We start from the raw sequence: 26,321 nt of genomic DNA, 5'->3' as shown, positions 1-26,321 counted from the left end.
CTGTCGTTCGGCACGCTGCATTGAGCAGCTGCATTCAGTTTTAATTGTAGTGTCTGTTCTCTAACAGACCTAAATGATTTTTATTACTATAAAAAATCAAAACCACGGTGGGGGCGGTGCTGCGATGGGCAAGTGATGTAACCAGTGTTGCAGCTTCTCACTGGTAAAACCGTCAACACTGTCTATCGCAGCAACCCTAACTCCAAGGTTGGCTGAATTTTCATTTGCTTTTAGGGTGCTTAGATGTGCTTCAAATTTGAAGTTTTTAAAAAATTTGTGATACTTTTTTCTCTTCTATGGCTTTACATGGACATACTGTAAGTGTTGCGTCAGCAACATTGCTCGGGGTTGGCTGTAAATATTCTTTAGATTTCCTACCGTTTTCACACAGACAAGAATAGTTTATGTGAGGTTTAAAATATTTCACAATGTTTATTTCTGAATCTAGAGAGGTTTGAACACTCATGCAACTTGTCAAATTTTCATTATACAGAAATTTTCAAGGTGCCACATGCTGTGTTTCCACCTTAGAGTTCACCAGTCCATCACACCCCTTTGACATTCACACATATTTGTAACGTCACCTTTCATGTTTTAATTTCAGAGCCGGTTCCTGGCTGACAGCTGTTTTCCCATGATGTGATTTGATTACAGCTAGCGGCTCCAGGAAGGTAGTGATGGTTGAGTTGTGCTGGCTGCAGTGGTTTCCATGCCTCTCTGAGCTCTTGTCTCTCTGGAGAGACTGCTTTCATTTAGATGATGGGGACTTGACTGCAGCCTGCACCTCATCAGCAATCACAGCACTTCCCGTGTCAAGCACTTCCCATTCTCCCTGCGTGGCACATCCCCAGCTCTGTCTGTATGTTCTTATGTTTATTGAGCCCAGGAGGCAACAGACAAAACATCTCAGACGGGGTTTCAATATTCTAGTGTCTGGCACAGTTCTGCTCATGCCTGACATCCAGTTGCCTCTCCCTTGTTTAAACGCAAACAATTATGCTGCAAATATTTACTGACTACAGCTAGTGGTATCTGTTTAAGTATCAACAGCATGCAAATGAACATTGGGATTTGTGTTGATGTTTTTTTGGCCTATTTGTGCAATTATTCTTTTTTTATCTTTTTTTTTAATTGATTAACATATTAGAGATTTATTTTATTTGTTATATTAAAGTTAATTAAAAAATCTTTAAAACACTTCACTACTTCCATCATTTACTTTTGCAATTTATGCACAGATTTTATTGTTTTACCCTGTTTTATTTTACTGTTTACCCGATTTTATTGTTTTACCCTGTTTTATTTTACCGTTTACCCGATTTTATTGTTTTACCTCAGACCCTGATTTTCAATCTTACAAATATGAAAATGCATCATAAAAACAGCAATGACATATTACCTTTTATGAAAAAGAAAAAAAAAACCTCTTTATTTAATTAATTATTTCTTAAAACTATATAATTATCTAATTAAATATCTATAAAACTACATATATAATCTAATCAAAGAGTAAAATAACATTTTATTGTGTGAAATTTATTTTGGGTAGTTAGCATTCATAAATTTTAGCTAGCTATGAGTCACATTTTTCTTCACAATCTTTAAAATGTTATTTATATCTACAGAGCCCCGCACATGACATGCAAGAAAAAATAAATAAATTGTGTGCACAATTTAATCGCACAATTTAATTTGTACTAATTTGTACTTAATTAGTACGATGTACTAAAACGTACACACGATTACTATTTTGTCCCCTGGGTTTGTTAAATCGTGTGCACAATTTACAAATTAGTTCTCTCGATTAATAAATCATGTGCACGATTTAGCAAATTGAGGGAACGAATTAGTAAATCGTGCACACAATTTATAAATCGAGGGAATGAAATAGTAATTTGTGCACACGATTTAGTCTACTATTTTTTTCCTGCATGCCATGTGTGGGGCTCTGTATATATCAGATAATACCCATAAAATGCCTTGAATTTTCAGAAATAAAAAACAAAAACAGAGCAGTATACTGTATTAGACACTGATAGTGTACAAATAATATAAAGAGTGTTTTAAACAGAATTTATTTACTAGAAGATCAAAAAATGTCCAATAGTTAAAAAATACTTTAATGTAATGATGTACATTAAAAAGCCCTTTTTAATCTAAATGCACTGTTTCCCTCATCCTCAAATCTGGCCGTTCTTCAGCTCTTTTTAAACTATTGACTCTTAATTCTATCCATTGCTGCTTTATGTCTCTTGCCTTTGGAAACATTTTAATGCTATTCATTCAAACAGCCCCTGGTTAATGCTTTCTGGCAAGTAAATGCTCATTGCCACATTACGCTTTCATGGAAAAATTAATATGAGCGACGTTTAAAACAAAGCTAATTTCCCGACCATAACTGACACTGACTGAATTTGCAGTAGCGTGGCGGCTTACATAGCGTCTGAGTTAAGGAGAGGTCGGATGACTGAATGCTGGGAATTTCAAGGGAGAGTGTGGAGATTTCACATTTGCATTGCTTGTGGAGCCTCTCATTAGACGTGAGATTGGCAGAGCAAGCTCATTTGACTGTGGAAATGATTTTTATTCTCGTCAGATGGCATTTTTGCCTGAGGGTCGGGAGAATTCAATTTCCTTTAATTAGCTGGGAAGTTTGAGTGCCACCTTAATAACACACCTGCTCTTGATCTCGAACGCTCAGAGTCCCTTGGGTTTCTTACCAACACACATGGGAATAGCATCTATTTAATTGAAAAAGGACTAAAATTGATATCAAATCTAAAATTCTAATTAAATGAGTTGAGCACATATTTTAAGGAGGTTCGGTATAATTGATACATCTCTTGTGATGTCATTCTCCTGCTTGGCTTGAAATCGGTTTTACTGTGGTGAGACAAAGCAATAAGTGTGGTGAAAAGTGCACAGATGCAGGGAATGATGTTGTTTCCATGCACAGGATCTCATTAAGGAAGGGATGGAATTTACTGCCAGCCCTACTGCACTGACTTTGTGGCAAAATTCAATTATTCTTCCAATTTCAGTAATGTATTTCACACGGGTCCACAGGGAGCAGATTACTGAAGCTTGGGAGAGGCCACACTCAATGCCTCATGTCTCAGCTACTCAGGCTAAAATTACACTTCATGTTTAGACAGGAAAAATGCAGGGTTAGTTACTGATTCACGAGCCGTGACTGAACACACTGATGAGATGATGTTCTTGTCCAATAGCAAAAGACAATGCAGGGAAAGAGTCTTTAAATTAGGCCCTAAAGTTAGAGCTGTGGCTTAGCGTTTATTGTAGCATGTGGACATGAGGTCCAATCCCGATCTCCCTATCGTTTCTTTTCCTCAATAGAGGTGGCAAAACTAATCATGTGAAAGTTCTTAAAATTACATGTAGTACTTTAACTGAAAAGGAAAGTCTTGTCTGAAAGTGTAGTAAAGTCTTGAATTGTGAAGGTTATAAGTCTTGTGTGTTGAATGCTTGAGCAGTTTGGAAAGAGATTCGAGTTTGAAGGTTGAGTTTTGTATAATGTGAAATCTTAGGAGGAGAGATTTTGAAGTGTGAAGGGAATGTAGGCCTTATGTAGTTTGAGGAGAGATTTGAATTTTAAAACTTTGTTGCTAGGGTATTCTAGTGGTGCTATAGAAAGCTGCTGGTGTGGTTACTAGACAGGATATACAGTATGAATGGTTGGATATATGTATAGGTGTGTAGCTACTTAAATCAAGTTAATGAATTTTGAACTGCTGGATTTGAACAGTCTTTTAAAATTCCAGCAATACATTATTTTTTTAACCATTCGTTAGAGGAAACTGTAAAACTAAGAAAAGAACAGCCTGAAAGGTATATTAAAAATATATATTTAAGCACCCTTATATTGTTCCAAACCAATAGAAGCATTATAACAGTAGTACATATAACTTGGGCATTACATTACAGTCTTCTAGTCAAGTCACCATCATTTATATACTGTAGCACTGTTTACAATGCAGATTGTGTCAAAGCAGCTTTACAGTATTACACAGGGAAATAGTGTAAAGACATATAATACCTTTATGGGGAAAAAAAATAGAAAATTGACACATAAAGCAGTGACATTTAAAGTTGTACATGCAGTGTTGTGACATATTGTGAAACAAACTATCAAAAATGACAAAAAGTAGGACGGTTGTTGATTGGATGGGGATATGAATGTGAACTTGCTGGATTTTAAGAAAGGCCCAGGGTTTAAGCTGTCTAAATGATTGGAACAGCCCAGTTATATCATCAGAGAGAAGTCTGTCTTATAAATGATTAAACATATGGATCAGTTGTTTAAAATAAGATAATTTAATATGCAATAGAAAATAGACAGGATTAATTTACATTTCATGCCGACTTATTGTAAGCCAACCTGCACCATAGTTCCAGATTTTATATTTTTGAGAGCATATTTAATATGAGACTGAAGGTCTGTAAGTTTAGTACACTCTTAAAAAAAAAAAAAAGGTTTTAAAAGAGGGTTTTGATTTCCGTAGCGATGCAATAGAACTATTTTAGATTCCCTAACAACATTTCTGTAAAAAGTTCTTAAAATAACTATTTTCCTATTATCTATTTTTCTATTGTCATACTGTGAAAAACATTTTAATAACATAAAGAACCTTTTACTACTGTAAAAAGTTCAATGGAAAGGTTCCATAGATATTAAAGATTCTTAATGGAACCAAAGACCAAAGATTTAGAGGCAAATTAGAGTTAAAAATTTTTCTCATGTAAAGGATTTTCAACTGTGCGCTGGCTTTGACAAGCCTGCAAAGTAAGTGTTACAGCAGTTTCTGTCATAAGTAGATGAAGTACAAATGACAGTTTTCCTTATTAATTTCTCCAGAAGACAACAAGTTCAGTGAGGCAACGGCAGTGCTGTTCACGTGGATCGACAGAGGCGAGGTGAACCGACGCTCTGCAAACCATTTCTACTCCATGATCCAGTCAGCGAACAGCCACGTGCGGCGCCTAATGAACGAGAAAGCTCAGCACGAGGAGGAGATGGAGCTGGCCAAAGAACACTTTAAGAATTCCCTGCTTGCCATTCTCACACAATGTAAGATACCTCCTGCCTTCACTGTTTGTATCCCAACTGGCTACTATGAGATTTTCATCTAGTGTTGCCATGACAACAGCTCATCCTTTGTACCGAGCAAGATGATATAGCCGTCCTTAAGTGGGCTCAGTCTCTGATCTGATTGTTGGAATTCGCTCATCTTAATATGACTGTACTGCCAGTAGGAGTGTATTTATATGTCCAGAACTACCATATACGTTACACTGCCCCTAACTGTAACAGGCAAGACATGGGCTCTGTTCCAAAACCTAGAGAGCTGCCTACATAGGCAGCATTATAAGGCATCATAGATGAGGTTATAAAAGGTAGGCATTATAAAAGCCAACACATATATCCTTCATGAAGAAGATAATGCCATGATACATTGAGACAAAATCCATCTTAAGCTGCATCAAATTTATCTTTGCTCTGTGACAATTCATATTCGAAATCCAGTCATTTCAGTAGAAATAGAAGTTGCATGACTAATATAGCTAAAGTTATCATTGTCTCTGATTGTATTCACAGAGACCAGAAATACATCATCATTTTTATGCGGTGTCCTTTTTAGAGGTCTGCACAGGCCTTAAAGGGGTCATCGGATGCCCATTTTCCACAAGTTGATATGATTCTTTAAGGTCTTAATGAAAAGTCTATAACATTTTTTGGTTAAAATTTCTCAATGGTAGTGTAAAAAACACCATTTTTACCTTGTCAAAATCAGCTCTGTTTCCTTGCATGTCGCTTTAAATGCTAATGAGCTTAGCTCAACCCGCCCCTCTCTTCCATGGGGTGATGAGCAGATGGTAAACTTTAGCCACATTTATCCGCAAAACATAACTAGCACATTATTAAGAAAGGCGATTTGCAAAGATTCATAAAAAACCCTTATACCCACTTCTTCTGTAGATGAAGCTGGATCACGAATGATTAGCGTGAACATAAACGCATTAAGGCAGATCGGGGATCGGTGCATTCCCTTCAAAAACAAAAGTAATGTTAATCCTCTGCGTCTTATGCGGTTCAGATGTCGGGAGTAAATGATGACTGATATGTTCATTATTTCATCCAACAACAAAACACATCAATCACTTAATTAGAGACATTCTTGTCTTCCCCTGCACCGGAGTCAACACAATGTCCGACAGCTCACAGCTCACTCAGGGCGGGTCTAAGGTAAGACAGCCTTGTCAATCAACCATTGTGGGAGGGGCCTGTGCAGAACTACATCATTCTGGCAGGAATCTCAGAATAGCCTGATTTGAGAAAGGGGATTTTAAAATAGGAATTAAAAAAAAAAAAAAACACTGGGTGGATTTTTATCATTATAGGGTGTATGTGTACACACACTTCCAACACACATTTATGTTCAAATAACATGTAAAGTTAATTTTGCATCCGATGACCCATTTAAAACAACAAACAAGAACCGTGCCTAAACAGTACCGCTCAAGCCCAAAAACATTCACTCTGTGTATAATTCATAACTGCACCTTTATTATACACAATACAGTAAGATTACTGGTTATGAGATGGTATAAAAACATTGTGGGAACATTTTTAAAAATGTTTCTAAAGCAAATGTATACTAACTTAAGGACCACATATAATGTCACTTGAATGTTTATTTTTTATATTCTCAGAACATTGTCCTGTTTTCTTGTTGTGATTATAGCATTATTAAAGGTTACAAAACGTAATAAGAACTTTCATCAAGTACAAATAACATAAGGACATTTTAAGAATGTTGTTCTAAGAATGTTTTCTCTCAACACTGAGAACGTTCTTCAAGTATGTATAATAACTTCATAAAGACATTCCGAGAATGTTGTTTTGAAAAAGTATATCAAATATTAGTCTCAGTCAGAACGTCTGATGCATACAGCACACAAAATTGGAAACACTTCAGGAGTTTCAAAGTCGTCATTGGATTGGTTGAATTATACAGTATCTCCGGGAGATGTGTTTACAGCTGTGACAATGAGTGCTTATCAGGATCAACTAAATGCTGGCTTTTCAAAAATATGTAAAGTGAGTTTTACACACCGTTCTGTTATTGTGGGGACATTTCCACGCCCACTAAACATGACGCAGCACAAAACGAAATGTGATTGGTTGCTTTACCTGTCAGTCCTATAGCCTAGGGCGGTGCTTGGCCATTCAAAGCGGCTAAGGTTCCCAGACCTTCTGCCTTCCGTCTGAAGGTCCGACTACACAAGACTAATCAAATATTAATAAGAATGTTCCATAAACATTATTTTAGGAATGTTTTGTCCTAACAATTAATTTAATTTAATCACATATTCTAGAACACAGTGTTACAAGTTCTAATTTTGTTTATTTTGCTGTTAGCTTAGGAAAATGCTTACGGCAGAATCAATTATGTGTCACACTAATAGTCCCTCACTTATGAGGTTCTATTTCAGTTTGGATGCTGTTAGAAAGCAAGGCAGCTCACTAGTTGTGGAACAGAGCCACAGTGTTTCCTACACGGTTCACAAGACATCACTGTAGATTTACACTACACAAATGCACAGTAGGAGATATGATTGCATTGAGACAGTGTGACTGTAGCCATAGCCCATAGAAGGGCCCTGGGTAAGTACAGTCTCAGTGGAAGTACTCTGACCATATAGCAGATGTGGAGATGTTCAACTTAACTTAAAGGTAGGCCAACACCAGAATCACTCATCTTTTTTTTTTTTTTGCGGCCCGGACAGGTGAGAAGCCAATATCCCAGCTCAAACAAAGAAATGTAATTTACTTGAATGAATATGTGTGATGGCAGCTTGACAGAAAGACACTGTGACACCATTTGTGCATGAAATACTAAGAAAAAAATGTATTTTAGAGTTGTAGTAGGCTAAAAAAGATGATCACATAATTGTTTTCTAAACTGTAGACTTGGTCAAATTAATAAATAGCAGGCAACAGTTTACAATTGGTCCAAATCTCAATCCTAACGCAAATCCAACATCTAATGCCAAAATAAAAACTGCACACGTACCCATTTTGAGCTAAACCCTCAATCAATGTTTGACATCAAACACTCAGTACTTTATTAGTGCTTCTCCAGCAAATCCATCATTGTAGACTGTTGCCTTCCTCAGTCCTAAGGAATTGAAACAGCAGCTAATGAGATGTAAGTACAACAGACACAATCAGGGGCCTCTCAGAGAAGTGTTGCGAGGGTCCTGATGCGTCTGACTGCTGGCGCAGATACGGAGCTCTACATAAATGGCTTGTCTTGTCTGACTTCCTTATCCACCAAAGTTGAGCAGATTACGGCTGTGTTCACCGCTGCCACCAGGCAAAAGGCATGGGACCATTTCTCAAAAGCGCAGCGCAAGAACATAGACATTTGGCGAAAGCAGTGTGAGGTTGGTATTTCTTCTCCCCTTTTGTCATGCTGACTCTACATCAGGGGTCTCAAACTATGGGCCAAGCTTTGTTATTACAAACCAATTTTCACTATACCCCATTGAAAAAAAAAAAAAAAACAGTATATGCTGGTTTGGTACAGGTATGTTTTGAAGAATGGCAGCTGGTTTGAGCAGGTTTAAGCTGGTCCTTGGTTAGTCATGAGCTGGTTTAAGCTGGTCCTGAGATGGTTATAAGCTGGTTATGAGCTGGTCCTGATCAGGAGTTAGTTGCTTAAAACCAGCTTACTCATGACCAGCACATGACCAGCTTAAACCAGCTGCCATGCTTCAAAACATACCTAACCAGCATATGCTGTTTTTTTCAACAGGGTAGTCTGGACTTAATGTATTTAAAAGCCAAAGTGTTGCACCAATATTTACTATATATAATATACATATTTCAAATTTGTGGTTGTAAAAATGCTGGTTCTCTGAAGGACTTGCTAGTGGCCCCCAGGTAATGTAGTTTGAGACCCCTGCTCTACATGGTACACTGACACAGCAACTCTTTATATGGCAGTGTATCTTGTGGCTTTTCATTGTACAGACTTGTGGGCCCTCACACAGCAAAAGACATCCCATTTTTCTAGTCTCTGCTCTTTCATGCAGCAGAGCTCTCTTTGAAATTGCCACCTAGAAAGAACCTCCATTGCTGCCATGGCAACAGATACTGGCAGGATTATAATGATGCTCATCAGTGATTAGCCTGAATTAATTGTTAATAACTCATCCAATTTGAATTAGGTCTCTATGGGGAAGGAAAAGTGAGGTGTGTGTTAACTCAAAATGTGCCTGTATGCATTTATGCACTAGAAACCCCTGAATTCTCTGGAATGCACAATATGGAGTTTCCATATTCATAATATGGAACGTCACCGGTATGCAAAATTGATGTTAGCACAAACAGAATACTCAATGAACCTTGAAATATAAAAATCCCTCGCTGGTGATAGACTCCAGCTGCAGTCTTTCCTCCAGCCATCTGACTTTTTCCACGACTGTATATCATGAGCAGTGATGTGAGGCCCGAAACCTAGTCTTAGAAATACACTGACTGTATTGATTAATTGCTTTAAGTCAAGTCTATGAAAGGATTCCATTTCAGTTCACAGTCGCCAAGAGGTAAGACATCAGCATTGTGGCAGAGTCTCTGGTGCTGTGAGAAGTGAAAGCCAGTCAAGATGCCACCCCTGTGAAAAGTTGTTTTTATTGTTGTTCTTTCTTACTTTTTTTAAAAGAGATTTCTGCTGTCACAGTGGGAAATTACCATTAAATAGTGTATAAGAGCCTGTTTAAACAGAAAAACAATTATGAGCCCATGAATTATGTAACATGACAAAACATACAATATAAATATTTACTTGTTTACTCAACATATAAAAAGTATGATATTGGGATTTTAGATTGGAAAATTACAAACATAGATATTGAAATGTTATACAGTTTTTAAACCAACATGCACAATCACTGCTGGACAAGAAATAAAGCATGTGAACGTCTGACTTATTATTATGGAGATATAGGCCTTGTGACAGAGTGACAACTTGCCTTAGTCTCCCTTATTTTGTTGGCCAGAAATGGCTCTAAGTGAATGCAGTCTTTATAAAAAATGTTATAAAAAACCTTATTGGTTTTTCCAGAATGCCTGGAAACACCACTGGAAAAGTAATGGATATTCTTTGGTCAAAAGGTGTGAGAATTAGAGAGAAATATGATATCAGAAACAACCCAGAGCTCGACCTGTATTCCTCTGATACTACAGCTTTCAAGAAACAGATGAAAGATCAGGCAACACAGTGCTAGAGTAAAATGTATTCAGTCACAGATAAAGCAAAGCTCAAATGCGCTCCCTTTATAGAGTCAGATCTGCAAGATTTCACAGTGGTGGCATTAAACGTCCTTTGTGCTGATCCATATAATGGCTATCAGAGGATCAGTGGGCTTGGAAGTTTGTGTAATGTGATTTTTTTACGCTCCATTTTCAGACTTAGACAAATGAACTTTCACTATAGCACGGCAGAGCCTCTGGGTTGTATTTTTAAGTTAAGGAATCAATCACCAGGGCCTGTGCTTGCCAAATCATTGCCTGTTTTTTCATCCTGTCAAAAGTTTCCACATTAAATTAGAGTATTATTAAAGTAGAACTGCAGAAAGAAAACATTTCATTGATATGTGTGATTGCTGTATACATTACTGCCACATTTACACAGCAAATGGAAGTATAAAAGTGTGTCCTTGCAGAATTACTCAGAGCAGAGGAAATGTTAATGTGTGCAAAATGTAATCTTTAATCATTGAAGGTCTCGGACAGAAGCCAGTAATGGGATGTGTGTGTGTGTGTGTGTGTGTGTGTGTGTTTGTTTGATTTCTGTGTTGTGCTCCATTAGGAGCTCAGAAATGCTCAAAATGAAGAGATCATGGGAATACGAAGAGAAGAGGAAATGGAGATGTCAGATGAAGACTTGGAGGAAAACCCCTGCAAAAAAATGAGAATGGAGGACACGGGTAGGCCTATGATCAGCCACTGATTATCATTATCATGATTCATTAGGACACTGGAGGCAGGGACTGACTGTGGCTAAAAACAGCCCTAGATTTGATGGCCTAACATCTAGTTCATATACACTGGTTGGGACTGTACAGTGCATTTAAAACTAACAATAAATCTTCAATAAAGGTCATTATTAATTAAGAGGAATGTGTAATGCTGTGCCATAGAGACCTTTGTGCAGTGCCTACATAATTATGTTTCATTTTAGGGCTCAACTATATATATATATATATAGTTTTTTTTTTTTTTTTTTTTCTGCTAAACCAATGTTTCATTTTTTTTTTTTTTTTTTCATTTTCTTTTTTTTTTAGGATTCTTTGATTAATATAAAATTCTAAAGAACAGCATTTATTTTAAATATTTTGTAACACCATAAATGTCTATACTGTCATTTGATCAATTTAATGTGTCCTTTCTGAATAGAAATATAATATTCTTTAAAAAAAAAAAAGTCTTACTGATATCATTTTTTTGAACAGTAGTGTATAAATAAATAATAATTCATAAATAAAGAATAATTTGTGAAATAGACAAATCAGTATTTTCCCCACCAGCCCTCTACCACATTATTTATTTAATTTTCAATAATAGCGGGAAAGTTACAGCCATAATGTAACACAATGCTGGAAAAAGATGGCATATGGTGCAAAACTGTTTTGTTTATCATTTTTAAATCATTCTAACTGATGCTTTCAAGGCTATCACAATTTCACATAACTTCAATAATACATCATCTATGTCTGCCAGCTAAACATCACAAACCAATGTAGTTTTCATCTGCAAAGCATTGAAACACATGTAGAACATCAGTGAATGTAAGACGTAAGTGAAGTCTGAGCACAGCTCTGGTGCTGCAGGACATTTTAGGGACATGTTTTATAAAATATTCATAAACACTGTAAATAATCATTCACTGTCAGTTCATAATACCTAATGGATTAACTAATGAATGGAACTTTCGTAAAGTGTCAAGTCCATCTCCGGATAGTGACTGTAAAGTATCAGGTTAATAATAATTCCCAATCGAATTTTAATTTAATAAAAAATAAATAAACCTGGTTTAATGTGAAACACAATCCCCCCGTTAGTCTCAATCAAATCAGCTCCTCCGTGACCACTTGTTTTTATTACCTTTATTCAAACGAGCGATCACATCCTTCAGATAACCTTGAGTACAACAGCATTTGTGCTGAGATATCAACGTGAGTGATTACACTCTCCCTTCTGCGTGTATCCCACAGCAAATCTGATTATGAATGATATTGCTTCAGCAGAGAAAGGCGGCAGGAAGTGTCAGGGGATTCTGAGCTCAGCGATATTTCATGACCTGTCACAGCACACAAGCTCTGGCTCAATAAACGTAGTATTTTCAGTGGCAGGTAGGAATATCTAATGGTTGAGAATATCTAACTGTTGACACAGCAGAGACTCAGCACAGTGACCAAGTTGTTATGCAAACTTCACCATCGATTTCGGCTCTGAATTATAACGCTTGATGTAAAGCCTGCCGCGTATATGCTGATCCAACCAGACGTATTGATGTTAGAACTTGTCTTATATGATGCATGTTAGATTACGCAACAGATCATATGTTGCACCCTACTAGAAGAAACAAAGGTCAGTGAGAACTACTTAAGGTGGTTGAACTGGTCAACAAGTTAAGCTAGGACAGTTAACTAGCTCAATCAGCTGAGTCAAGGTGGTCTACCAGGCACAAAAGTGTGAATTCATCTTATCTGTGCAACAGATGAGATAAAGACCTTCATCCAAGCTAACTTCCTGTCTCTTTCTCTTCCTTCCTGTCTGAGAGCAGTGCTGTCTGCGCAGACATGTGCTCTGCGGGAGGAAAACGACAGTCTGCGCTGGCAGCTGGACGCTTACAGGAACGAGGTGGAGCTGCTGAAGAAGGAGCAGGGCAAGATGTACCGTACCGAGGAGGATCACACGCAAGAACAACAGCTGCACTTCCTGCAGCAGACCATGCAGAACATGCAGCAGGTGATACACACATCTGAGTGTTCAGCCTCAAGCTGGTTTTGCAACAGAATTAACACTTAAGATTAGGGAACACTATTCACCATTAACTAGTTGCTTATTAGCATGCACATTCACTAGCATATTGGCTGCTTATTAGTACTTATAAAACACATAATAATCCATGGCCATATTCTAGATCCCTTAACGCTACCAAATACCGAAACATAACTACTACAGTAATTGACTTACATGCTATTAATAAGTAGCTAATTGGGAGTTTATTGCGGGGAAAAATCTTAGTGATAGTGAATGTGTGTTCGCTAACATAAAGTGTTACCAGATTTTCATTGGTTCTGAAAGAAAGCCAATTAAAATCAAGTTCGACATAACTTTAAAGGGGTCATCAGATGTCCATTTTTCACAAGTTGATATGATTATTTAGTGTCTTAATGAAAAGTCTGTAACATAGTTTCGTTAAAATTTCTCAATAGTAGTGTAAAAAACTATTTTTACCCTGTCAAAAACACCTGTCTACAGTAAGCTGTTTTATTACATGTCTCTTTAAATGCAAATGAGCTCTGCTGACCCCGCCCCTCTCTTCCAAACCACGCTCAGAGAGACTGTTTACTTTAGCCACATTCATCGTGAAATTTGCTAATTAGCACATTATGAGGAAAGGCGATTTGCAAAGAGTGCAGCTGCCAGCGCAATGTTCCCTCTAATTTTTTGATTTGCTGAGCAAAACTTTTCTCATTTATGTGGATCGGACATTTCGGCCACCTGTGCAGAAACAACGTTATACCAGACCTGTACTTCGCGCACACAGAAAAAGTGTGTAAACTTTTAACTTTAATGTGCTATTTGTATTTGATTTGACCCGTGACTAAATATGTACATTTAGATTACCTGATAAAACTTACTGAATATTATTTCACAAAATAATACTTGTGAAATATTTATTGCAATGTAAAATAAAATGTTTCTTTTTAATATACTTTAAAATATAATTTATTCCTATGAAGGAATTTTCAGCATCATTATTCCAGTCTTCAGTGTCACATGATCCCTCAGAAATCATTCTAATATGCTGATTTATTATCAGTGCTGGAAACTGTTGTGCCGCTTAATATTTTTGGGGGACTTGTGATATTTTTTCGGGATTCTTTGATAAATAAAAAGTTAAAAAGGACAGGTTTATTCAAAATAGATTTATTTTGTGTTACAATATACACTACTAAAAAGTTTTTGGTGGTCAGTAATTTTTTTCTTTTTTTAAAGAAATTAAATAATTTTATTCAGCAAGGATGGTTAAATGGATAAAAAGTGATAATAAAGACATATTTTTAGGAAAAGATTTCTATTTTGAATAAATGCTGTTCAACTTTTTATTAATCTAAGAATCAAAGAAAAATGTACCCCTGTTCCAAAAAATAAAATAAAAATAAAAAGCTAAGCAATAAATATTAAGCATTTACAAGAGATTCAACACTGATAGTAAATCAGCATATTAGAATGATTTCTAAGTATTAATGACACTGAAGGCTGGAGTAATGATGCTGAAAATTCAGCTTTGCTCCACGGGAATTATATTTTAAAGTATATTAAAACATGAAACCAATATTAGAAATTGCAATAAGCTTTCACAATCATTACTGTTTTTTCTTCTGTATTTTTTATATAATCTCAACTTGAACCTTGATGAGCAGAGACTCCATAAAAAACAAGGTCAATTATTTATTAGGTTTATATATAGGCCTAACATAATATAATATCAAAACAAAAAATGAAGCATTTTAAACTGATAGAATAGAATACAATAGAATAGAAACTGAAGCAGTTAAATAATAGATAGAATAGAATAGAAACTGAAGCATTTAACTGAGATCTGTAAGTTAAATATTTTTTTAAAAAAACCTGACGGTCAATTATTCTATAGCTATGTAAACTACACCTGTGTGTGACTGTAAATGTCTCTGAGTTTTGTTACAGTTCTGTGCCCATCATCTACTATTTCCAGCACTTAATCAAGCCGCTCTTCACACGATTTGAGCTATTTCGTACGCAACCATTAAAATATTCGGTTTTTACAGCGACTCATTTGCCGCACATTCCTTTTCTATGAAACAGACACACATTCACACCGGTTCTAACACTATCGTGAAATCACTCTGTAGCAGCATTGCAATTCATTCGCTTTCGCAAATGGCTTTCCCAACTCACACACACACACACATTAATTCTTTTGCGCGGCTGCGGTGGAAGAAGTGCGCGGCCGCGCGCGCGCGAATTTAGAGGAACTGAAAATAAATAAGCTGAATTTTCACATGATCCTTCAGAAATCATTCCAATATGATGATCTGCTGCTCAAGAAAAATTGCTATTATCAATGCTGAAAACACTATTGTTCTAACATTATACATGCCTTTCCTGACACTTTTGATCAATTTAATGAATTCTTGCTGAATAAAAATTTTAAATTCTTAAAAAAAAAAAAAAAATCTTTGAATGGTAATGTATATTTTTATTGTTGTGCGTGAATTGGAGAGAGTCTCTCAGCAGGTGGGTGTTAACAGCCCCAACGACTCAACTTCCTGCTGACACTGCTGACTATCCAAACATGCAGCATGTTTGATATTATTGTCCATGCTTTGAGGCGGACTCATGACTCATCAAATGACCAATTAGATCAAATCCTTTTCTTCAAAAAGTTTTTATTTATTTTATTTTATTTTTTTTCACAAGTAAAGCTGTGGGACATATTTGTCCCATGTTTATCGCGCACAGTTTACTCAATCTCAGTCGACATTGGAGAAAAATCACATCATCACATTATTGATATTTATGGGATGGCTGAGATTAAAGAGCCTCCTAGTGTCTTCTTTTGACACATTTAAACATACAAAAAAATCAGTGCGTAAGTGTTCAGTATGCTCTCACGTCAGCACTCCATCTGGAACACAAACACACATACCTCCATTAATTATGTTCTCCATTAGTTCTTCATGACGCAGACTGTCATAGTGCAGCCATTAGCACAGGCTCCGGTGAGCTCTCTCTCACTCTCTCTCTCTCTCTCTTTCTCTCTCTCTCTCTCTCTCTCTCTCTCTCTCTCTCTCTCTCTATTTTATCTCTCTCTCTCTCTCTATATGTTTTTATATATATGTTTAATACTGATGTAAGAAATGAGCATCCTTTTTGTGGAAAGAGAAAGATGATGTTCAGATTTATATAGAGTGCAGTGGACTGTCATTATTTAATTTAATGGATGGAGAACTTTTTAATTACACTATTTTTTTCATTACACAAAGCTTTAGTTTTAAATTTATGTCTGTAATCACATATACACTACTGTTTAGGGACAGTGCGATTTTTTTTAAAGAAATTAATATACTATATAATTATATAATAATTATATACTATAATTATTTACTATTTTTATTCATTAAGGATGCAGTACATTGATCAAAAGTTACTGTAAAAACTTTTACATTGATACAAAAAAATCTATTTAAAATGTAACATTTAACAGCACCAATTCAGCATATTAGAAAGATTTCTAAAGGATCATCTGACACTGAAAACTGAAGAAATAATGCTGAAATTTCAGCTTTGCATCACAGGAATAAATTACAGTTCTTTAAAATGTTAATTATATTTCACAATATTAGAGTTTTTACTGTAAAACTTAACTTTGACTTAAAATCTTACCAACCTGAAATGTTTGAAGAGTGTGTTTCGGTCAAACTTTATTTTAAGGTCCAATTCTCACTATTAACAAATCATTAACTATGACTTTTGCCTCAATAAACTCCTAATTTGCTGCTTATTAATAGATAGTATGGTAGTTGTTAAGTTTAGGCCTAGGGATGTAGAATATGGTCATGCAGAATATGTGCTTTATACAGACTAATAAACAGCCAATATGATAATACAGTGCATGCTAATAAGCAACTATAAAAATTGGTCCCTATACTAAAGTGTAACCTGTATTTCTAAGTGAAACAGAACATTGAACAAGCTAAGTGAAGAACAAGATTGGATTTTCTGAATCTGGAAAAGACTGAATCATGAAAAGTGCAAGAATGGATGTTGTTATTGTGGTCTGTGAGCACTGCACGCCATTATTATTGTTATTGTATGTGACGTCCCCCTTAGAGGATTAGGGGTAAAAACTGAGAAAATTCTAGGCTTAATTTTTAAAATTCCATTCTTATTCTTTTCATTTCAATAAATGCTACAAAAAGCTGACCACATTAACTTTTGAACAGACATAAAAGTCTGACTCAGTCAAGCTCCTCACCCCACCTCCTCTTTATGATCTTTGTGGTTTGCTGTTCAGTGATGTTTATCTGGTGTTTGTTTATGAGGGCACCACACAGCCCCACATGCTGCTCATTGCTCCAGCCATCTGCTTTCTGTTGTCTCCACAGCAACTGCTTCGGCTCCAGGAAGAGCTGAAAGGGAAGGAGCTGGAGCTGGAGCAGGCCAGAGATGAGCAGCACTACCTAGAGGGAGAGGTCCTCAGCCTCAGGGAAAAGGTTGGACAGACTTCATGGTCATATTGCCAAATAATCTGCATTTCCATCTGCATTATAGTTTTATTTGAGGGCAAAAGCAGTGTTGGGAGAGCTACTTTGAAGCTGCTGTTACTCAAGTTAAAGTTACCCTTTTAGCTAAATTGCAAACTTAATATTTTGCAGGGCTATTATTTTGCAATCAGAGCAGTTATATGGTAAAAAGCAATGAGGATGCCAATTAGGGTAACAGCATTTTATTATTATTTATTTATTTATATATATTTTTTTACAATAAAATTAGAAGAAAAAACAACCTATGATTTATGCAACTGAGCAGATATTGTAGTGATAAACAACAGCATTTAACTAAAAGTTATAGTTTTTTGTAAAATTATAGTAACAAATACACTCTAAAGACAAATAATTCAGCAAAAAATAAATAAATAAAAATAATAACGCAACATTAGTCATCAGTCTTTTGAGTTACGACAACTTATCAAATTAACTAATACAATTAGGGTTTACCAACAAACTACATTGACTTAGAACTTTTTTTTAACATAACTGAATGGTGGCCCTGGAACTAATTAATCTTATATGCATCAGTTTAAAATTAACAGCAAGCAAAGCACATTTTTAGAGTGAGTTATAATATTATTATAATATATTATAATATAATCTTCCTTTTTGTAAAGCTATACTATATATATATATATATATATATATATATATATATATATATATATATATATATATATATATATTGTATAGCTTTACAAAAAAGAAGACATGAAACTGTCACATCTGTCATATATCACAAGACTGGGGAAACTATTTCAATTTATCTTTGTTTTAACCTTTTTTTTTTGCATAAATATGTAGAGACTATAAATGATTTTTTTTTACTATGATATAATCTGATATAATGTAACATATACTTTTGGCCCATAGCTCTCAATTCTGTTTTGGTCTTTCGTAGTAAAAAGTTTGGCCACCTCTGATTTACATCATCCATCTGAATGAATCAATTCACTTGTCTGGATTTCCCACTGCTTCATTTGAGAGAAGTAGTGAACATTTTATGCACGCTTGTTTGATTTGTTCACTCAACTGTAAATCTTCACATGCAATACGTACTGTAATTGTGTCTCTGCTCGCTGGAAAAAGTAGCCTGTAGTTACTTCCCAGCACTGGTAGGGAGTTACTGTGTAGATGGACACAAAGCCTTATGTAAGCCATTAAGAGCACTGTTCACTTCAGATATGCTGCATTTTGGCAGTATCTGCCTCCTCATGTGTAACAGCGGGAAGCTCTGCAGCCCGGGGTCACTTACTGTCCTCACTCCCCCTGTGCATGCAGCGAGAAACACAACTCAACATGGCAGCAGGAGCACAGGGTGTGCGCACACACACACACACACCTGAAAACAGAGACACATAAATAGCAACACACAAAAAAGAGCAGGACAGTTTTTGGTTTTAAGATGAATATGCTTTGTTGTGGCTGCAGAAGGGGAACAAGGCTACGCTGGAGAGCCGGGTTGTTCATTTCTACATTAGACAACACACAGTCACATATGCCCAATCTATGAAAAAGATACACATACGGGACAACATCTATATGTGCTGAAAACACGTATAGTGGCCTCCAAAGAGGATTCAGCCAAACACAAAAGTCAGTTCTCTTGTGAAAAAGAAGTACACACATGCTTTTTAAAACAGTAGTTATTACAGAAATAATATATTTTAAAAGAATAAACATAAGTGCAATTGAATTTAAACCAAAACATGCTTTAATGTCATTTCTATTGAAACTTGTATGTCATGTATTTAAATGTTTATAATTACATGTGTGTAATGATGTTGCAATTTAGCATGTTTAGAATGTATTAACTATATGTGTAGCATTGTATAACAAACCATAGTTAAAAATAAAATTATTATCATGTGCTGTATTATGTTAGTTAAAACATCAAAATAAGTGTGCTTTGACAACAAAACACGATTAAATGATTTAAAATGTATTTTAAAGTAAAAAAAAAAAAGTTTAGATATTCAGATATTTACTGTACAAAGTGTATTTTTTTAAAAAGTGTACTCAAGTGTGTACTTAAGTGTAATTTCTTTAAGTACACTTAAAGGTGTCCTAATAGAATTTTTCCAAAAGATGTTAATATTTGAAAGCACCAAAACAAATGCACATACCCCAACAGGATCTTGCCCCTATTTTGATATCTCCGCTCCATATGTACAGTACGTACACAATCATGGCAAAGACCATCGCAGAAACAAGCGAAGATGACACCCAAGCATATTCAAACAAAAGCCAACAGATAAGCTGTGTGAATTGTGAACAATACAAAATCAAAGTTACCCAAATTTACTATACATTTATACTACTACTACAAAAAATAAAAATAAAAAATTCATTGCAATTAACATGCAATTAAGTGTCAGAAAACATTACATTCAGTTCACACTTTTTCATATATTAAAGTATATTATTTCCGTTATAAGCCTTCTTTTTAGATGTATGCTAAAGAGTAATTTTTCACAAGGAGTGCATTAACATTCTGCCTCTGTTGGCGCTTCTTTAGGTTTTGAAAGAAAGCAACTGAAAATTAATTTCCACAAACAAGTTGTGAAAGTAAGATGTAACCTTTGACCTTAAGAAACCTTATTCATATCTATTGAATAGACTGTCTGTCACTTATAGCTTCTTCATCCATGTCAAATTCAGTGTGGTGTCTGGCTTGATTAAGGTTTATAGAGTTGTTGTCATTGAGGACAGATGATCTGTTCTCTCTGTTGCAGAGCAGCACAACATGACACCATCATCATTTGTGCCAGTACAGACACAGGAAATAATGACCAGCCTTGTTTACCCCATTTTCCTAACAGCAGACGTTGGTTTGCATGAATGTTATTTGACTGAGATAACAGGAACATCAATAGTCTTGGAGGTCCTGTGGAGCCCATACTGTATTGTGCTCCTACACAAACCCACCTGCAACAGTATTTTTAGAACCAGATGTGGTGTGCTTCAATATTTCATACTGCTGTGACCTTCTACAAACACCCTGGCCGTAATGTATGGAATTACAAATGTGTTTCATTACCCCTTTTCTCACAAGCATCCATTAAAAATGTAGTATCAACTTGGCCCACTCGAGGCCAGACTGAGGTTTCCCAGAGGTTACACTGTCTGCAAAGCTCCTTCACAGCTGTACTGCAAAATAGGATTGAGTCTGGAAGTGAGTATTTCTGTTTTCTTTTTTTTTCTTGACAGCTGTTGAACGCCATGGAATCGGTAGACTTGACAAACCACAACTCTGAAGGCCATGAAAAGGTAAGTCAGACTGATTCTGCGTAACGCCCAGCGTCCATCACGTCACTGACGTTCACCAGTGAGATTAGACTGCACTACCACCACACATCAAAAGAGGCATGTGAATCGCTAACATTGCATCATCCCTTCATTTCTCCTCACACCATGAGCTCTCTGGCAGAAGTTAATTTTAGACTACTGATCTGTATGCTCTGTGAGAATATGGGCTCCCTCTGCTTTTTCTGCATAAAATAAAGACTCCCAAACTTAAGAGTGCTGCAGAGAGTGTCAGAAAACTTTTAATTAAGGTGCAGTATTTGCAATCAGTAATTGAATTTCACAGAATTGCACTTTTTTTTTATTGAATCAATAAATTCTCAATAAAAGAGATTCACATTAATGATTTATATCCATTGAATATTCCTATCTATTAAATCTGTAAACCCATAAAATCAAGTAGCTTACTAAAGTCTCTGCAACAGATAACATAATAAACACACTGATAAGATTTGTACATAAACACATTTTTTGATAACTGGCTGACCTCATGTTAAAGTGCTCTACAATCTACTGAGGCAGACAGTAATGTACACAGATTTGAGTTTCAGTCTTATGTTAGTATCATTGAGATATAATTGAGTTTTATTAATATTCTGAATCAGTCTTTATTTTTGTATTCATAGCACCATTTTCATATTCGTTTTGGAGCTTTAGTAAATCTTGTTTTATTTATTTTAAGAACTGTTGTCTTGGCAACTAGCTGAAATTATTTTTTTTTTCTAATTTGATTTTATTTCAATTAACATTTCTTTTTAACGTTTGATCAAACTTAAGCTTTCACTATAATATTTACTGCAATGTCTTCACACCCAATTTTATATTTATAAACTGTGATTTGGAGCGGAAATGATTAACACATTTACTGTCACTATTCCAGAATATTATGAATATTAGGACTGTAAGGCCTGCATTGATTTAGTCCTCCACATATTCTGTAGCTTATAGAAACAAAAGAATTTAAAACATAAGCATTAAACATAAGGTGTAAACAGGCATCTTTATCTCTATGCATTTGACAGCAAATAGGAGATTGTTTTCTAGTCCTTCAAAGAAACATTCTGCACCTGAGACAGATCACCTAGCATGATTTTGGTCAATTGACAGAGGACTAAAAATTTATATTTAATAAAATTTTGATTTAACCTCTTTGTAACTTATAGTCTGGCATCTTGAGCAGCATCTTGGAAGAAGAGCCTCTTGAATGTCAATAGGCATTGATTTCTTTGAACGCAGCCGAATGCGGTGCATCCTCAGTAAAGATTAGCAAACATGCCCTACCAACTCAACAGTTGCATGATCCCATCTCTCTGTTATCTGCTTTGTGAAGGTTCCTCTGCATCCTGATGTGTGTTTTTCCCTTGTATGCATGTGTACAGGGAGTCAATGGCACTGCGGCACTCCAGCATCGAGAGAAGAATAACGACGCGGTCATTTGGGGTCCTTTGAGATCAGAGAAAGAGGCTCTCTTGCTCGGTAATTATTCCAACTCCGCTTCATGCCGTTTTGATCTATAAAACATCTTGAGCCGTGTGCTGAGGGGCTTGAATACCAGATGGGCTTGGAGGATTGAGTCCTAGCTTAAAAGCACAGGAGGGCGAGCAGGTGCAGGAGCAGCCAAGCAGTTGAACGCAATGCTGTCAGGCCAGTGTTTGAACCACTGTGATAACAATGACTAGGAAAGCTCCTAGCACCTTGGCTTTTCTGTCATGTTTTTGGATGATGATCCTTAGGAGGAGCTCAGGGGAGCTGTTCTTCTTTTTGCCAGGTGCTTCACTGGCCCAGAGAAGACCACATATCCTTCGCTCTATCTAATGGCTGCACAACACCGCCACTTGCAAAGAGGACACATATACTGCACTGATGGAGTAGGGAGTCTCAGCCAGGCTCGGAGGCCCTCAGCCAGAAAAGCCAAACTCATTTGAGCAGAACAAAGTGAAGGGACGGACTGAAGAACACAAATTGTTTAAGTCTCCAGGCGCTCCCGTACTAGCTCTGAAAGGGACGTCTAATGCAGTTTTTGGATTAGCTTGCTGTGCAAACATCATTTTGTATAAGCTCCCTCCGTTAGGCCATTCAAATGAGTTTGTTTGGTTAGATTTCTCGTACGAGTATGCAAAACAGATATGTTTCTCTCTGTAAGCACGACGCACCGTAGCAGAACAGAGACATATGGAGTTGGCTCGGCTGATCTGCATTGAATTTTAAAATTAGAACGGACATCTCGAGACTCCCCTTCCCTCCCCAAGTGCGGCTCTGTGAAAGTAGGTCTTGCGGAGGGAATTGAATGAGGTTCCTTGGTAATTGGCGGTGTTACGGCATATAAATCAAGGAAATAAATATTGGCTCAGGCCCCTCAGGCAAGGCACTATATCCTGTGCCTCCGCATCAGTGCTTTACCTTTGCAGGACCTCTCCAAAGTAATCAGCTTAAGTGGGGGAGGGATGGTGCTTCTGCTCCAGGCGGCATATTTATGATTGTGCCACTGCATCTCTTGTCTTGCCTACTAGTCAGAGGCAACATATGTTCATTCACAAGCCTGCTCTGCTGTCTGTATCTCCACACAGGAATCATATCAACCTTCCTCCATGTCCACCCATTTGGAGCCAACATTGAATATCTGTGGTCTTATATCCAGAGACTTGATACAAAGGTGATTATTTGTTTTAATTCAAGGGATAATTCACCCAAAAATGAAAATTCTATCATCATTTGCTCACCCTCATGTCCGAACTTACAAGACTTTGGTTAAACCTCAAACACAAATTAAAATGTGTGCATTAAGCCTGAGAGATTTGTCTCTCCATTGAAAGTTATCCAAAAAGATCATAAATGCATCATAAAACTAAACCATATATGTAAATTTGGCAGTTTCATCCAAGTCTTGTGAAGATACTTTATATGATGAACAGAATTTATTTAGGCTTTTATTTACATATAAACACGCATGCATAGAGCACATTGCATATGTTAAACAAAAGCTCATTAGAACAAACCTCATTGGTTCTTGTGCATCAGAAAATAAATGAGAGTGAATAAATAACAGATTTTTTTTTTTTTGAGTGAACTATTTCTTTAATTCATTTTGACATCATGAGTGCATTGGAGTTGGTAAAAAATATTTGTTTTGGCAAGAAATCTTTTGAAAGTAGTATATAATTCTAATATATTTAGTAGTATATACTAATTTATTAATATATGCTACTACAGAAAAAGCAGGTTCAAACGGCATCTGCCTTCTTTCAAATGCTTAGTAGATAAACACATTTAAAATTTAGGAAAAGGAAAAATCCTGGAAAAACAGACCGAAAGTTTTGATGACTCATCTTCCATGGCGTGTACAACTTTTTTCCTAATGGAATGTTCCCTAGAACAATAACGTCAATCTCTCTAAATTATAAATACCAGCTGCCTCTGATTACCAAAACATTGATTCATCATCTTCAATTACACAAAGTCTCTTCAAAGAACTCCTAACTCTTTCAACAGGAGAGAAACCTGCAGGCACCAAGCTTTGATGGAAGTCTTTTATATCAGATCAGCTGACTAACTTAAAATGCATTTTCAAGAAATGCCACAAGTTTATCTTGTTCCAGTCTAAATTGCCATTTACTTAACTAAGAGTAGAGAAAACAAACAGTATTATAAATTTAAAAAATGAACTACAGCAACTGTTTGCAGGAACCAAACGACAAACATACTAACAAACAAATTAGAGCCTTTGATTCATTTCTAAGCAAACGCAATGGGCAATTTTGTCTGTTTATGCACAAAATGTTCAGCATGGAGCAACAATAACAATCTAAGTGACACTTTGCTTTGCTCATGTCTCATTTTTCAGATCTCGGCCAGTGAACTTGAAAGACTAATGGTCCGGTTGCCCAACATGTTCAAGCAGGAGTTCAGTGGCGTTGGAGCGACACTGGAGAAACGCTGGAAGTTCTGCGGATTTGAGGCTCTTAAAACGGTGTGACTTGCAGAGCAACATGCACGTACACTGAGGCTTCTGGACCTCTGGAGGACTGATCCAGAGTCAGCGACAAGATCCAGAGACTCACAGACACAAACAACAGGCTCTACACCCCGTACCGCCTCAGATCCGATGGCTGCCGCTCTCCAGAGGAAGTGAGAATCTACGTGCGGCGCCGCATCAGATGTATTTACTTGAAAAAGCTCTTTCCAGACTTCTGTACCGATTGCGTAACTTATCTGTCAGTGGCGTCGTCCCTGAAGACTGGGAGATATCCAGGAATATCTCGCCTCTCGGTTAAAAATACGGAATGCTGAATATGGGACACAGATGTGTGATAGCGGCCCTCTGCGCCCATCAAAGCCAGAGTGTGTGTGAAGACGATTTCTGCTCTGAAAAATGATTTAATTCTTGGCCAAAGTGCTGGAGCTGATAGACAACAGTTGCACAGCTGAAGCTCTTTGGACACTTTGCTGTGGTGCAGGCCTTGCTTGTTGTGTAGATGATGTATGTAACTATGTAACATGCTCTTTGTGTCTTGATGCACTGTTGTTAAAGGTCTGCTTATGTAAATTATGATTTTTAAAAAAATCAATTAAAAAACTTTTTATCAAAATCGGATGTTGTTACTTGAAGAAATCGGTGCTAAATTTACTACAATCTTAAAAATAAAGGTTCCAAAAGGAGGTTTGGGGTTCCCCAAAGAACCTTTCAGTAAACAATTCTTATAAGACCTTATTTTAAATATCTAAAAAACATTTTCCATTATAAAGAACCTTTTGTGGAAAGGGATGTCATTGGAACAAAGATGCCAATAAAGAACCTTTATTTTTAAGAGTGTAAACTGCTTTGGGCATCATTTAGCATTGAATGCAGAATTGAAAACAGAACATTCAAGAATTTTGTTGTTGTTTTGGACTACTGAAATTCCATAAATGTCATTCCAGTTCAACAACGTATGGGAGTGCCCAGTTCGATTCATATTCACCCTTGTGAATTGAAAGGCAGCCAGTTTGTTAATTCTGGGTTTAGCCCAACCCGTCTGCATCTCTAAATGTGTCAAAGCTGCCTCGTAGTGTTGTGTCTGTCATGTTTTTTGATTCATGTCTGGGATAAACAATTGAACTATCTGCCATGAATGTGGAGCAGAACTTCCTTAATCACCCAGAATATAACAAGCTGTTAATAATGAATGAGAGGGGAGGAGAATGCAGCTCTGTGTGTGTTTAATGTGATCTATTTGCTATTTACATCAGCCACTGAGATGCTGTTAACAACATAGTAGTGCATTTGAGACCGCCTAAGCCATTTGCATTGTTGCTTGTACCAGCACTGCCATTATTTGAGTGTTACAGTAAGGATTAAAGATTATGGTGCCTCAAGACCCATAGGGCAGCTGCACTTTAAAGGC

General features: G+C 36.5%; 1 protein-coding gene across 3 annotated transcripts in view; it reads left to right on the top strand.

Moving 5' to 3' along the window:
• Positions 1–25,526, top strand: part of LOC109096245 (ecto-NOX disulfide-thiol exchanger 1-like) — a 97,947-nt gene extending 72,421 nt beyond the window's left edge. For all 3 annotated transcript variants that reach the window (XM_042730819.1, XM_042730817.1, XM_042730818.1), the window contains exons 7-15: positions 4,877–5,089; positions 8,363–8,469; positions 10,899–11,016; positions 12,876–13,060; positions 17,470–17,577; positions 20,845–20,904; positions 22,320–22,416; positions 23,508–23,593; positions 24,782–25,526. In XM_042730819.1, coding sequence (XP_042586753.1) covers positions 4,877–5,089; positions 8,363–8,469; positions 10,899–11,016; positions 12,876–13,060; positions 17,470–17,577; positions 20,845–20,904; positions 22,320–22,416; positions 23,508–23,593; positions 24,782–24,913 — 1,106 coding nt within the window. In that variant the 3' untranslated portion in view covers positions 24,914–25,526. The remainder of the gene's footprint in view (positions 1–4,876; positions 5,090–8,362; positions 8,470–10,898; positions 11,017–12,875; positions 13,061–17,469; positions 17,578–20,844; positions 20,905–22,319; positions 22,417–23,507; positions 23,594–24,781) is intronic.
• Positions 25,527–26,321: the final 795 nt, after the last annotated feature.

The sequence above is a fragment of the Cyprinus carpio genome, chromosome B9 (assembly GCF_018340385.1).
Source record: "Cyprinus carpio isolate SPL01 chromosome B9, ASM1834038v1, whole genome shotgun sequence".
Classification (NCBI taxonomy): domain Eukaryota; kingdom Metazoa; phylum Chordata; class Actinopteri; order Cypriniformes; family Cyprinidae; genus Cyprinus; species Cyprinus carpio.
The sequence above is the reverse complement of the archived record's forward strand: the minus strand, read 5'-3'. Positions and strand labels throughout refer to the sequence as shown.